Below are 15455 nucleotides of genomic sequence, written 5' to 3'. Positions count from 1 at the left end.
TGTACAGCATTTCTTAAAAGTCTGATACCATTAATCCCTAGTTCTACTACATACGAGATTTTGGGTTGGCCAACTTACAATTCTAAGAAATTTCACTTGTAACTTTAATGTAAGTAGTATTGGTTTCGTAAACTTAGACTTTAATAAAAAATAGGAGCTTTCCACGGAAATTTAAATGTTAAGGATTTATTGCCACATCCCACTACTATTTCTCATAATATGCTCAAGGAAGTGGAAAAGTTACAAACAGCACTTATTCCCATCACATTCAGCCTTTAATTAATTCACGATAATGTAGTGCATCTACGGACATGTGGACAGATGAATATAAACAGTTATCTTACACAATGTTGACACTGCACTGGATTGAAAAAAACCGGAAGCTTTGTTCTAAAGTATTATTCACATGTGAATTTCCTGACGATAAAAAAACTGCTAATGAGATCTGAAATGAATTGAATCCCACACTTGTAAATTAGGAATAAAGCCAGATGTTCTCTCTAAATTAACTTTCATCACTGAATAAGGAACTAATATTGTGTGTGTGTTCTTCAACAGTTTCTCAGATTGAATTGCAGTTGTCACATAATAAACACAACAACTACGAAATACCTTCAAAGAAAATTACCTGAAAGAAACTCTAGCACTCATTAAATTACTTACCGAAGAAGTTAAAGACATTGTGACATATTTGAAGCAGTCTGGTCTCGTTCATCACCTGAAAACCACCGTTCGTCAAGAGTGAGACACTCGCTGGAATAGTAGAGTTGAAATGAATAAACCTTTTGATGTCAACTATGACGACACTACGAATATTCTCATCAAACGTCGGGAAGAGGAGAGAGAGAGAGAGAGAGAGAATGGTCCATGTCCAACAAGACAGACTTAAAATGCTGATTAGTTTCCTGAAACCATTTAAAGAAGCTTCAATGCAACTTGAAGGTGATGCATATCCTACATTGCAGTTTGTTTTGCCAATAAGATTTAGCCTGTTGAATCACTTACAATTTTGGTTTCTGACCCTAATGATCTGATTGAACTAAAAAATAAAGCTCATCAACTTTTAAATGAAAAATTTACCATACATAAATTACACAGAATCGCACCGTTCCTATGGCCAAATTTTTGCCAGTTAAAGATGTTGTCAGATCAAGAGAAAAAAAAAAAAAAAAAAAATTATGTAAGAGATTTAATAGAAGAATACAAATGTGATGAACAGTCACCGTCCTCAATTATAACAATGCCAAAAACAACACCAATAAATTTAGTCTAGCAACAACGAGGAACCTGTTACAAAGAAAGCGAAAATACCAGACGTTAGTATGTTCCAAGACACTGCTGAAGTGACGATAAGTGAAGATGATGAAATTGATAAATATATGCATGTTGATGTGATGGGCCATGTTCAACCCAATGACCTATAGGAGTGGAGGAAAAGTCATGAAGGTGAATTCAAATATTTGCCCAAAGTGGCTAGGCATGTACTTTGTCCCACCAGCAGTGCAAGTTCCGAAAGAATTTTAGTGCAGCCGGATTAGCAGTGCAAGAGTGTCGAATCAATTTAAGTAGCAACAGTGTTGACTCTATTTTATTTCTGCACAACAATTTGCAAAAAATATGGTAAATTGAAAATTTATTACATTTTTATTTTTTTATAATTTTTATTAATAATTAATTTTATAATTAATTATTAAACTTCAGAAACTATTGCTAGCAATTTTAACTGTATAAAAAGTTTCAGTTGGGTTGGGATAAAAATTGGTTCTGGTGGGTCGGGTATGGGTAATGAATTTGAAAAACAGATTCGGGCTCAGGTTGTATCAGGTTTGCATAGACTTCAGCCTGGGCCGAGTAAAAATAAAAAATGTAGGCTCGTGCAAACCTCTAGCCCACATCAATAAGTTATGATTACTGCCACCTAGTCAGTTCTTTATCTGGAGATTTGTAATTCGTGAAGAGTCACTGTTGATTATTAGAGCAAGGGTATTGATTTTGCTTTTCTATCAGAAAAACAGTCATCCAATAAAACCAAAACTTGTGGGGTAGTCACTGTGCGAGTGACTACCCCACAATCCAATCAATATCTGGAAAATTAAAACATTCCATCATACAACATTCTGAAGTGCTAGCTCACTCTGTTTGTCTGTATAGTTGTTTGTTACCCCAATCACAGTCATTAGGCCTATAATACATTCCAAATTTCATTTTTATTTTGCAGCTCTTATTTCATACCACAGTGACTGATCATTGCATGCACACACACATCAACTGAGTGCATTGAACAACTTGCTAACTAAAAGAAAATTTGCTGAAATCAATAAACTATGTCGGAATTATTTTCTATATACAGCTCATGATTAACTGTGTCAAAACAGCAAATCAGGTTAGTTAAACACATTTTTCCCTTAAAACCATGTTTATGTCCTTCAGAATGCCATTTCTATCTAAATATTTCTAGACTGCATCTTACCATTGCCTCCAGGTTTTTCCTACCACTGAAATCAGACTAAATTATCTGCATTTACCGACTTCCCTCTTACAGCTGCCTTTATTTACTGGTGATACAGTGGTGCCTCTGCAATCCAATGGAATCTCTTTGGAGTCCAATGATGCCCTAATAATTAAACTAAATGGTTCAATGCACTATGTGGCTGCCTCCTTGAAAATTGTTGGGTGATATAAATACCATCAATGGAGCCTTCCTAGCCTTTAGACTAGAAACTTTTCTAATAAACAATCATGTGTAATTTTGAAATAACTAAAACCATATGACTCAGCATATGAAATCAGCAATTTAATTAGAAACTTTTCTCTTACCACTTATGGCAAGCAGAATAAAGTTTACTGCAGGTATATGGGATTAACATGGGCAAGGAAATCATTGATCTCATCAAAAGTGCTGCAAAAATTCATACAGCAAAACTGGATATACCTATGTATATCCAGTTTTGCTGTATGAATTTATGCATTATTTAATGCATAAATTCTGCTAGGAGTCCGCATGGAACAAGTAAATACATGAGCTATTTACTAAGCTGTGTTAGGGTAAATAAGAGTAAGAAGAGTTGCATGTATACTTGGATATATATCAATGCTAGAAGTATAGAAAATAATTTGATGAATTTGAAGTGCTGGTCAAGACATCAAAGATAGATATGTTGGGATATCAGAGACATGGTGTTACACAGATGAGAGTAGTGCAGAATTGGAATTGACATTGGTGGACAGTGCAATGTCAAGTCAGTTTGGTGTGACAAAACACTGGGAAAGGGAAATGAGAATAGGAGTGTGTTATAGAACTAATGACTCTGATGAGTACAACAAATAATTGTGCAGAAAAATAGAGTAGTAAATCAGAATATCCTGTAATAGGGGATTTTAACTTTCCAGATATTGACTGGAACTAGTGAATTGGTCACTTGCATAATAGCAAAACTGTTGTGGATTTATTGAAGGACTGTTTTCTACAGTAATGTGTTCAAGGGGCAACCAGAGAGAGTAATATTCTTGATCTGATTATCAGCAGTGATTATTCATGCATTACGAATTTGCAGATAAAGGAACCACTAGGTGACAGTGGAATTCACTTAAAGATGTCACTAACATCAAGAGTAAAGGGAAGGGTTTTTGCTCTCATAAAGGTGACTACAGTGGTCTCAAACAGTTTTTAAAATCTATACAGTGGGATCAACTGATGATGTTAAAAACAGCAAATTATAAATGCCTTCAAGGAATTAATCTTGGAAGCTACCAGGCTTTTCATACCAACTCCGAAATACACTTCAAGATTTAGACCTAAATGGATGACAGATGAACTAATAAGGATTGGGACAGAGAAGAAAAATGCATGGAATACATATAAATTGCAGCTTCTGGAGACTAGGCACTTGCAAGGTGGTTTATTTGAGGTGTATAAGGCCTTTAATGGATTGAGCAAGTTCAATGCTAACTGGATTCTTCCTCTCGTTCAGATTACTAATCTGAGTGGGCATAAATTGAAATTGAGGAAAGACAATCGTAGAATAGATGTACGGTTGTTGTTATTTGGTTTTTAGGAGCATTAGCAACTAAGGCCATATTGTTCCGGGAATATGCGGTGGTCATTCCCTGACCTTTCTGCATCCTCCGTATTTGGTGGTGACGGGCTCAAACCCCAGTCTAATCAAGAAGTGTGTGCTACGCACTGCTGCTCCTTCCCACCTGGCTACGGAGGCGCCTTAGATGTACGGAAATTCGCTTTTAGCCAGCAGGTAGTTGATAGTTGGAACAAACTTCCATTTGTTACAGTGGAGGTCAGCAAGCTACTTAAATAAGTTCAAAGAAGAACTAGACAGACATTTGGAGTGAATGGATGGGTGAAACGGGAAGAGTGGTTTCTTTCTTTTTTTTTTTTTTTTGCCAATGCTTTATAAGCTTGGTTTCTTGCCATATGCCTTTACTAATGCTAAACTATCAGGTAACACAGAAGACTATGGCAGATATAACCTAGTCTTTGTGATTTGTAATCAAGTCACAAAGGAGGTTAGGCAAGCAAAGGCTGGTACGAGAAATTCTTGGCAAAAGATGCAAAGAAAAACAACAAAGACTTCTTTACTTACATAAACTCTAGAAGGAAGGGGATGAATCAGATTGGTCCACTTGATATTGATGGTTCGACTGTTGATGATCCTGCTCACAAACTGAATGAGTATTTTGCATCTACATTTACACATGAGGAACTCTGTAAGGAAAGGGAGGACAGAAGTTAACTAAACTCTAACAGGGAGCTAAATGATTTTGTAATAACGAAGAGCAAGCTGGAGAAGAAATTGTTGAAGTTAAACATAAAAAAGCAACTTGGGGTGGACGGAATCTGTCCAGTTATAATGAAAGAGGTAACGAGGGAAGTAAGCAAACCCTTAGCCATAGTTATGAGAGCATCCTTAGGTTCAGGGGACGTCCCCATGGACTGGAGATGCACAAATGTATCCCCAAATCACAAAGGGGATCAAAGGGTGGCACGAGGAATTACAGACCTGTTAGTTTAACTTCTATTCAGGGGAAAATAATGGAATCAGTGGTTAAAGAAGCATTGCAGGATCATCTAGACAAGACTGCAGTAATAGTTCAGACACGGCATGGGTTTGTTAAGGGGATTGGTCTTGTTAATTGGCCTTGTCTGACCAATTTTATTGGATACTATGATGTGGCTACAAAGGAATTGGATGCAAAAAATAATTTTGATATCATATTTGGATTTCAGGAATGCTTTTGGTACTGTTACACATGTCAGCTGTATGGCATTAAGGGCAAGTTGCTACAATGGATAAAGGAATGGTTGAGTGGGATACGGCAAAGAGTGGTAATAAATGAACACTGCACTACATAGACTAATGTTATTAGTGTAGTCCCCAGGGTTCGGTGCTGGGCCCACTGTTGTTTTGTGTATTTATCAATGATATCGATGAAAGTATATCAGACTTAATGTCTTGGTTTGCAGATGATCCCAAGAGATGGCAGGGTTGTTAATGGTGGAAAAGACAGTATGCTACTCCAACAGGATCTAGAAAAGTTGGGCAGATGGGCTGAGAAGTAGCATATGAAGTTTAACATTGATAAATGCAAAGTACTGCATATGGGTAGCAGTAACACAAAAGAAATGTACCAACTGTGTGATACTACACCCAGGGAACTTGAGAATGAAAAAGACTTGGGGTAATTGTGCAGTAGATATGAATCTGAGCAGTGCAGACGGGCTGCCAGAGCAGGTCGCAGAGTCTTGTCAATGATATATAAGAATTTTGCTAGGAAGGATAAGGAATGATCATCCCCTTGTATAAGGCAATGGTGAGGCCACACCTTGAGTACTGCATACAGTTCTGGAGGCCTCATGTTAAGAAGGAAAGAGTTGCTGAAATGAGTACAGAGAAGGGCAACAAGACTGGTGAGGGGGAACAAAGGGATCCTCTTATGATGAAAGGCTTAAGTTCTGTAAATTGCAGCATTTGGAGGCTAGGCACCCGCAAGGTGATCTGCAAGGTGAGGTGGATACAGCTTTGAATGGGTTGAGCAAGCTGAATTCTGATGGGATTCTTCTGCTTGCTCAGAATAAGAACCTGAGGGAGCATAGATTCAAATTGAGGAAAGACAGTTGTAGAATAGATGTGCTGAAGTTTTCCTTTAGCCAGCAGGTAGTTGATTGCAGGAACAGACTACCATCTGTTTTTAGCTTAACATAGATGCAAAATACTCATCGTTTATGAGATAAATTTAGTGTAAACGTAGATGCAAAATACTCATCCAGTTTGTCAGCTATCTGAGAAGGATCATAAACCATCGAATCATCAATATCAAGTGGACAAATCTGATTCATCCCCTTCCTTATAGAGTTTATATAAATAAAGTCCTTTTTCTTAGCATCCTTTGCAAAAGATTTCTTATAATTTAACTTCGCTTGCCTAACCACCTTTGTGACTTGATTACAGACTAGCTTATATCTACCATAGGCTTCTGTGTCACCTGATAATTTATATGCATCCCATGCATTTTACTTCTCTGCCCAAGATTCATTACTTCATCTAATATCCATTTAGGTAGGCCTAACCTTGAACTGTATTTCTTAATCAGTATGAAAAGCCTAGTAAGATTGAGTATCAAAAAGTTTGTACCGTTACCTAGAAATAGTAGCCCTATAAAGGTGAAACTTAACAGGAACTTTAATCTTTTTCTATGTGCTCTCCATGTATAGTAACACACTTCTCCCATCTATGGATCAGTTGTTTAATGCCTGGATCATAGAAGTCCGCACTTTTTTGCCTGAAACCACGATTCCACTTCATTGATGACTTCTTGTGATGAATCAAAGTGGTGTCCTCGCAATGGTTTCTTCATTTCTCGAAACAAGAAGTCTGATGGTGCCAGGCCAGAAGAATAGGGTGCCCGCTGTAGTAGTGCAAATCTAACAGTTGGCAAGAATGTTGCATTTGACATTGTTTCTGCAAAGGCATCAGAAATTTTGTAACCCATCGTGCAGAGACCTTAGACATGTCCAGATGGTCATGTAAAATGCTGTGGGCAGACACATAACTAATTCCCAATGGATTTACGATGAAATGAATTGTCATATGTCTGTCAATCAGCAGCAGCTGCTCAACCTTTGCAACCGTCTTGCTGTCTGTGGATGTTGATGGCATTCTTTCTCTTGGTTCGTCAAAGTCACTTGTACGACCACACTGGAACTCCCATTTCCACTTTTTTACAGTGTCATAGGATAGATAATTCTGCCCATATACAGCTTTCTTTTCTTCGTTAATTTGCTGAGCTTTCTTGCCCTGCAAATGCAGGAACTTGATCACTGCTCGATGCTCCACTTTGGCAACCAAAGCGTCCTTCCTCCTATTCCGGGGTCCACCTGTCTTGTATGAACCTACAGCAGCGGTTCCCAACCAATGGTTCGCAACTCCTGGGGGTTTGCAAAATATTCCAGGGGGTTCATACTAAAAATTCTGTAATAGCATCTGCTAAGATTTACATAGGTATATTACTGGAAACTACAAAATATAACTAATAATAAACAATAAAGTAAAATAAAATTAGATAAAAAGTAAAGAATTTTAAAGAAAGAAACCAAATCTCCCACAGTTCTTTATAGTTAGTTTACTATCTTACAGTATATCATGTTAAATAAATATGTTTTCCATATTAAATTTTTTTTTTTAGAAACTAGAGTACTGTAATTAGTACCGTGCTTGGGTTGAAGGTTGAAAAGATGACAAAAGATACTTGTTGACATTAGACTTCTGCAGATTGTAATTTTCAGGAAATACATAAGAAACAAGACTGTTCCGATGCCACCGTAGCCAGATGGGCAGAAGCAGCAGTGCATAGCACACGCTTCTTGATTAGACCGGGGTTCGATCCCGTGACCACCAAATATGGAGGATGCGGAAAGGTCAGGGATTGACCACTGCATATCCCCTGAGCAATATGGCCTTAGTTGCTAATGCTCCTAAAAACCAAATAATAACAACAACAAGATTGTTCCAGAAAACGGAAATTGAATGAATAAATGAGGAAGATGAAAAGTTGGTTCTGTGAGTTTGAACCTGGACAGTAAAAGGACGTTGACTGGTTGCGACACGTGATCAGACTGCTTTGAAAGAGAGAGCGGAAATTATAGAAGCCAATTCAGAAGAACAGTGCCCATGGAAATATTTATAGAAAAGTCTTTGAGACAAAGAGTGGATAGACTCTGTTAAAGATGAGACATTAATTAACTTACCTGCCCTGTTTTGAATGGAATCTAGAAGCTTGAAAGAGAGGTTTTGGGGCACTGTCCCAGACCTGGGAACAATATTCTGTGGTAGGCCAGATTTGTGATTTCGACAGAGTTAACAACTGTTTGGAAGAAAAGTAACGCCAAGAGCAAAACAGAAAATCCAGTTTTTCAGATGCAAAGAAAGCAATATTTGTAATGTGCTTTATGCCAAGAGAGATTAGAAGTCAGGGTATCTCCAAGATCTTGTCTAGAAATTGGAGCGTCATCGAAGATAAACATAGGAGCAGAAGAATCCTTTTTGTGAGATAGCACAGGACTGAGTTTTAGAAGGATTGAAAGGTGGATCTCCAATGGGAGAATTACCTGGAGATCAGCATTTAAGGAAATGGTAGTGTATATTCGAGAAGTTGAAGCTGTTTGAGAAGGGCAAGGTTTCTCAAACTGGAAGGCAGAATGCAATGTGCTATCATCAGCAAAACTATGGATAGGATTTCCGGTCAATGGAAGAAGATTATTAATATACAATGGGAAAAGAGTGGGAGAAAGAACTGAATCTTGGGGAACACCAGCATTAGTGGAGAAGTTAGAAGACAGAGAGCCATCTACTGTCAACCAGTGAGCGGTGTCAGAGAGAAAACTGAATACCCGATTACAAAAAAACAGCTGGCAAATCATAGGATGGAAGCCTATTTAGAACATGATCAAAAGCCTTTGAAATGTCAAGAGCAAATGGCTTGAGTTTCACCAAACTTTTCCACTGAATTTGTTCATAGATGGATAACATAAGCCAGAATATCACCAGTGGTACAAATGAAAGATTTCCAGATAGTTTAAGAGTTGGCAGTTAACTGATTTCTTAATTACTTTGGAAAGAGTATAAGTAATCGCAATGGGACGATAATTGGATGGAAGGGATTTGTCATCATTTTTAGGAACTGGCTGGATATGAACAAATTTCCAAGCAGAAGGAAAAACACCTTTGGAATAAGAAAGTGAAAAAAGGTGGCAAAGAACAGGAGTAAGTTCAGGGGCACAGGTTTTGAGAACAAGTGGAGAAATACCATCAGGACCTGGAGCTTTCTTAGCATCAGATTCATCAAAATCCTTTTGATGGAAGACCACAGGAGGCAATGAATGGAGTGTACTGGGAATGGTTTGAGGTGATTTGTCAAGATCATCAATACATGAGTTGCAAGAAAAATAGGATGCTAGCAGGTCAGCTTTATCTTTGACTGATGTGGCAAAAGAACCATCTGGTTTTGAAGAAGTGGGAACAGAGATGGGAAAAAATTGCGGTCAATAGCTATGGGAAGAGACCAGAATGCTTGCCTACTATTTGGTCAAGAAGCAAGTTTTCTACTCTTAGCCTGTTTGAAATCTTTTTGGACTGATTAATAACTGCTTTACAAAGTATAAATAATACTTAATAATAATTTTTATTATTACGCTATTTTGCTTATAAAAACATAGTAGAGAAATATTTTATAATAAAAATTCAGAAATATTATATGATTTCAGAATATAGGCTTAGTGGTTCGCTTTAAAAATATTATGTTGGAAAGGGTTCGGGATGAAAAATATTATGCTGAAAGGGGTTCAAGAGTCAAAAAAGGTTGGGAAAAGCTGACCTACGGAAATGAAATTTCACACGTTAGTTATTAAATATGTAGACAACTTATATTAAAAACAGCATCTTCCTACTGATGTTTCGCCTAGGTCAGGGTACGAACTTTTTGATACTCCAATTGTAGCTTTCATGATTAATTCTTTGAATGCTTCCCATTTAGAATTTTCAGTTGGTAACATCATCAGTTGGTCCCACTGTATAGAATTTAAAAACTGTCTGACAATACCACTGTAGTCATCTTTACGAAAGCAAAAACCCTCATTACCCCTGATGGTAGTAATATCTTGAAGTACATCTCACATCACCTTGTACACTGTGATCACAGTCACCAAGTGGTTCCTTTATCTGCAAATTCTTAATGCACGAATAATCACTGCTGATAACAAGATCAAGAGTATTACTCTCTTTATGATGTGCTGATTTTAATTTTGAAAAATAAGTAAAGCAAGCATGCTTTACTGCTGTGTGCTTTCCTCCAATCGGTAATGCCTTGCTTTCTGGCTTTGTGATGCATCATCAGGAATAAACTGTTGATGTAAGTCAACAGTTTATTCCTGTTGATGTAACAGTTGATGTAAGTCAACAGCTTATTAAGATTTAATAAGTTCTTCACATTTCATGCAGCAAGTACTCCTGATAGTGAGAGGCTGGCATCTAATTCCCAAATATGCATTCACTTGTCGACGGATCTAAAGGGACTTTTAATTTTCAAAAATTAATTTTAAAAAATATGTTTTTAATACAGAACATGGATTTTTCACAGACGTGTTCAGAAAAGATTAAAAATATAGGCAACATAAAAAAAATGAACAATTTTGAATTTTTTTTGCTGATTCATAAAATTAAAATTTTGAAAGCTCACTCACGGTTAAAAGGTGGTACTTGTGCATCTATATGCAGTGATATTTCTTATCAGAGATTTCCTAATCTGGAATGTCCTTTTTTCCAATCTTCTCTTGCTTAAAATATCTTTATCCCATTAATTCTACAAATGACAGAGAACTCTGATTTCCCTTCTTTGTAACTTGGCATTCACAAATCTAGCTTCCCTTATAGTGAATCATTGTTGATTGCTCAACTCCAGCTGGTTTCAGTTTTCTAGTTTTACAGACTCAACTTAGAGAGAGAGAGAGAGTTTGTTTGTTATTTGGTTTTTAGGAGCATTAGCAACTAAGGCCATATTGCTCCGGGATAGGCGGTGGTCATTCCCTGACCTTTCCGCATCCTCCGTATTTGGTGGTGACGGGCTCGAACCCCGGTCTAATCAAGAAGCATGTGCTATGCAATGCTGCTCCTTTCCACTTGGCTATGGAGTCACCAGAGAGAGAGAGAAATGCTGAGGCTTTTGCAGTTGGTAATAATCTTGCAAAACTTGTTTATTTACCCAGTAGAATACTATAGAATCATAACCACACACTCAAACCCCTCCTTAATCTTTTCTCTCACCAACAACTTTTAAACTTAAATCAGTTAATATTAGCGATCCTCTACACTTCAGATCACAATCTGGTTATAGTCTCTTCCATTGAAGCTACTTCCCAATGCCACTCTAATCTTTGTGTAATTTGGCATCACAAGAATGTGAAGTGAGATGATCTGCATGATTTCTGTTCTTTTCCTTGGTTGAATTACTGTTTTAAATCATCTGATCCTAATATTTACTTGGACTGCACAGTAAAATTATTCTTCGATAACACTCGGATTTCTATAAAAGATCACATATCCTAAATGTGGATTATCCCACTTCTAATCTTGGAATATGCACATTATAAAAATACTGGTTTTGCTTCGCTGCCAGTGAAAGAGTAAGTTTTCCTCTCAAACTGGTATTCTGTCTGTATAAATCTTAGATCTGACTTACCACAGAATATTGTTCCCACAAGTACTTCCAAAACCTCTCTCCAGTGTTTAGACTCGCCTAGAGAGGGCAACTAAGTTAATTGATCACTCTTCTCTTAAAAACCCTCTCCAATTTGTCATCAAGTTGAATAGTTTCTGCTGCATTTCTTCTCTGTAGAGTACTATTCTAATTAGAATAGTACCATGGGTACTATTCTAAATTGGCCTCTGTAATTCCCCCTCCCTTTCCAAAAACAGTCAAAACATATGCCTATTGGTCAATATCCAATCACTGTTTAACTCCAAATGCACAGAACTAACATTTCCTTTTCCTCATTTATCTCTTCCACATTCTTCTTTTGGACTAACCATCTTTCACATATATTACCTAAAAACAGCCTACACAAATTCTAATCTGATATGTATCTTCTGTCTTGCCAGCTTTCAATCCATACATAATACTTTAAAGTTTTATGTTTTATTTTTTTTTTTAGTTGTTGGCACATCGGCTTCTGTGGCCATAATGCACCTACCAAGGTTTTTGTAGTACTCTGATCCAAGCCCGAGGCGGGATTCGAACCCGCGACCTTTGGGTTGCCAGGCAGGCACTTTACCCACCCAGCTAGCCCAGTCGGCTATACTTTAAAGTACTAGGATTCTTATACCTTTTGTGTTTGGGGGTTATCATAAAGAAAAAAAACTTCCTTAACTTCTGCAGAAGTAGAATTACTTAACTTGTTGTAGAATGCATCACCTTTCGTAACATGATCAAGAATGTATTGCAGCAAATCCCCAAATTTTAAATGCTTAGAGAATGGCCATTTTTGAATATTTCTTGTTAAAATGATTTTTAGTGGTTAACAGTGCAGTGTCAGATTTCCTTGTAAAATGTAAAATTCATAACGACAATACAGTGGCAGACAAAAAAACTGCATCACTTGTGAATTTTGAAAATAATGTGTTTTGTGCTGCATTATGGGCTGCAGAAATATTCAAAATTCATTTGTTAGATGAGATATATATCTCTGTGAATGAAATCCAATAAAAAGACTCCACCTGATATATCTAATTGCTATGTATATCTTCCCAAAGGGTAAAACGCATAATTAATGGAAATATGAGAAATCATGTAATGGCAATCATGACAACCAAACATACATTTTATTGCATTTATGTGTACAAACTGAAATGACAAGTTAATGTAATAGTATTATGCACTACAAATCAGCAAAATAAGTCCTCAATATTTTGTTGTTCCTCCTCAAGCTGAAATTACAGCCTTGCAACGATCTGGCATAGAGTTAATCAACTTCTGGATATACATTTGCCCAATTTCATGGTACCATCCCCTTACAATGGCCTCCTGCAGCTGAGTCTTACTTGTTGACTTCTTCTGAGCAATTTTAGAAACATTATGTATCAGCAATTTTCAATAGGGTTCAAATCTGGCTTGTTGACGGGCCAATCCAACACTGTAATGCCAGCATTTCTGAGGTATGACTGCAACTTAAGGGAGAAAAATGAGGAATAACATTGGTGTAGGTTCTAAGCCTTGTGAGACAAGAAGACAAACTCATCATTATATCTAAATACCATAAAACTTACCAATTTTGCTGTGTGTCAAAGTGCTCAGTCCTGTTGAAAAATGCAGTTTTGGACGTCTGTGTGGTGATCCCTAATAACGGGTTTCAGGCACTCCTGAAATGTAGGTTTCTGATGTAGGTTTCTGCATTCACCGTTCCGTTAATAACCTTAATTCGCCCCACCCCTTTGCTTGTTATGCATCCCCAGACCATCTGACTGGCGGGGAACTTTATAATCAGTGTTATGTAGGATGGCATGCTTCCAATTTTTGTCTTCTGATATATCGCTTACCATCCGACCCATGCAGGTTGAAGTTTGTTTCGTCAGAAAAGATGACGGTGTCTCATTGCTCTTTTGTCCGTGAAACATGCATTTTAGCCCAGACAAGTCGCTTCTTCCTCATTTGTTGGGTCAACAAAGGCTTCTTGTTGCTCCAATATCCGAAAGCCATCTTTGGATAGTTTGTGCACTTGTTTGAACACCAGAGGCCATCTCAAAGTCCAGTTTTAGATCAGTTGATTACAAAGGCATAGCCATTTCAAATATCAATCTTGGGAAAGCAAAGTCACTCTCTTATGGCCTGAGCCAGGTCTTCTCTTCACATCACTGGTTTCACGCTTTAATTTCAGCACCCAGGATACTTTTGACTGGTGGCAGCCTATTTTATCAGTAATAGCACACATAGAAAACGCTTCCTGGGACAGAGTAACAACTACACTTTTTTTTCCTTGGTGTCAACTGAACACCTCTGCAAAACAGGATACTAATGAGTGTGTGTATCCTTCCAACACCATATTTACAGAAACAGCTGATGCAACAGCTTGCAATTACCGTCTGATGCAATAGAAGCATTACCTGATATAATACCTTTGCTTTGCAACAAACAAAATGATTGTAATCAAACAATATCTTATACGTTTACTTTTTTTGTGATGCAGTTATTTTGTTCGCCACTAGTTAAAAAAAAATCAAAGTGGTTTTTTAACCCATCAGCTTTTGTAACACAATGGGGGAACTCTACTAGTGTGATCTCACTGTGATGTGTAAAATTAGATGTCATTACCTTGAGAGAACTTACAAGAACACCTTTGCAGGCAGCTATATAACTAACCTAGAGTGTCAAGCAACAATTACTTCCACCTCACCCTGTATGAAGAGGTGGACAGCAATGTTAACACATATAAACAGACATTATTTCCTTTCCAATAGCTCTCTCTGAAACTGATTTACTGTGGGATCTCAGTGTGTCGGCAGTCAAGCGCAAGAAGTGTGCCACAACCCCAGTGCATCAGCAGTGATATGAGGGTAGACACAGAAGACTGCTTTTGGTGGTGAAAGTAAAAGATAAATATAAAAATATTCTTTCCAACACTGAAAGTTCACCACAATAAAATAAAGAAGTACCATCACTCTTCTCAGTTAGCACTGCTGTGAGTGAGCATCCAACTCTACACATGCCATTTTTCTGGAAGAAAGATGTGGGTGAACTCTCTTTTGAAGGACAGCAATAAATGTCAACAGCTGCAATAAGTTACAGAGCAATTATCCCCCCCTTCTCTAGCGAACATAAAAATGAATTTAAAACAAGTCCCCTGACAAAAGAACAATCACCGACAACAACTACTGCATTATATACCTCTTTCTGGTCACATTATCCAATTAAGTTTTCATATAAACTCATGGCTTATATGATTTTGTTTCTGAATTGAGCATATGATCAAGCATATTGCTGTCATTGGAAGGGAATAAGTGAATAAATTACTTTCTAATATAAGAAGTAATATCTGAATTACATAAAATTATAAGAAAAATAAATACTTTCTGATCATGTGTCCTGGCTTCATCATAGTAATTTAGAGCTTCTTCAGCTGTTTCGTACAGTCCTTTATGTAATAAATAGGCACAAATCATAACACCTGTTCGTCCCTATAGGAAGAGAAGCAAATGAAAATCACAATTCAATGCACGCACACACACACACGCACACACCCACATCTTTTTTACCAGTGAGAAAACTAAAGGTTCACCATATTCAATGTATTCAAGAAGTAACTACATTACAGGGGAATACTATTGGCAGCTCAAAGTCATTCACTAAAAGAAGCCTAGCTTCTTTTAGTGAATGATCTTCAGCTATCAGTGGTGCTT

General features: G+C 37.3%; 1 protein-coding gene across 2 annotated transcripts in view; it reads right to left on the bottom strand.

The window, feature by feature from the left end:
• Positions 1-15455, bottom strand: part of LOC150081736 (phosphatidylinositol 3,4,5-trisphosphate 3-phosphatase and dual-specificity protein phosphatase PTEN-like) — a 523999-nt gene that overhangs the window by 240654 nt on the left and 267890 nt on the right. For both annotated transcript variants that reach the window (XM_090378836.1, XM_090378837.1), the window contains one exon: positions 15126-15233. In XM_090378836.1, coding sequence (XP_090234962.1) covers positions 15126-15233 — 108 coding nt within the window. The remainder of the gene's footprint in view (positions 1-15125; positions 15234-15455) is intronic.

Source organism: Mastigoproctus giganteus, chromosome 8 (assembly GCF_048544385.1).
Source record: "Mastigoproctus giganteus isolate SK-2022 chromosome 8, ASM4854438v1, whole genome shotgun sequence".
NCBI classification, from domain to species: domain Eukaryota; kingdom Metazoa; phylum Arthropoda; class Arachnida; order Uropygi; family Thelyphonidae; genus Mastigoproctus; species Mastigoproctus giganteus.
This window is presented reverse-complemented; position numbering and strand designations above follow the sequence as displayed.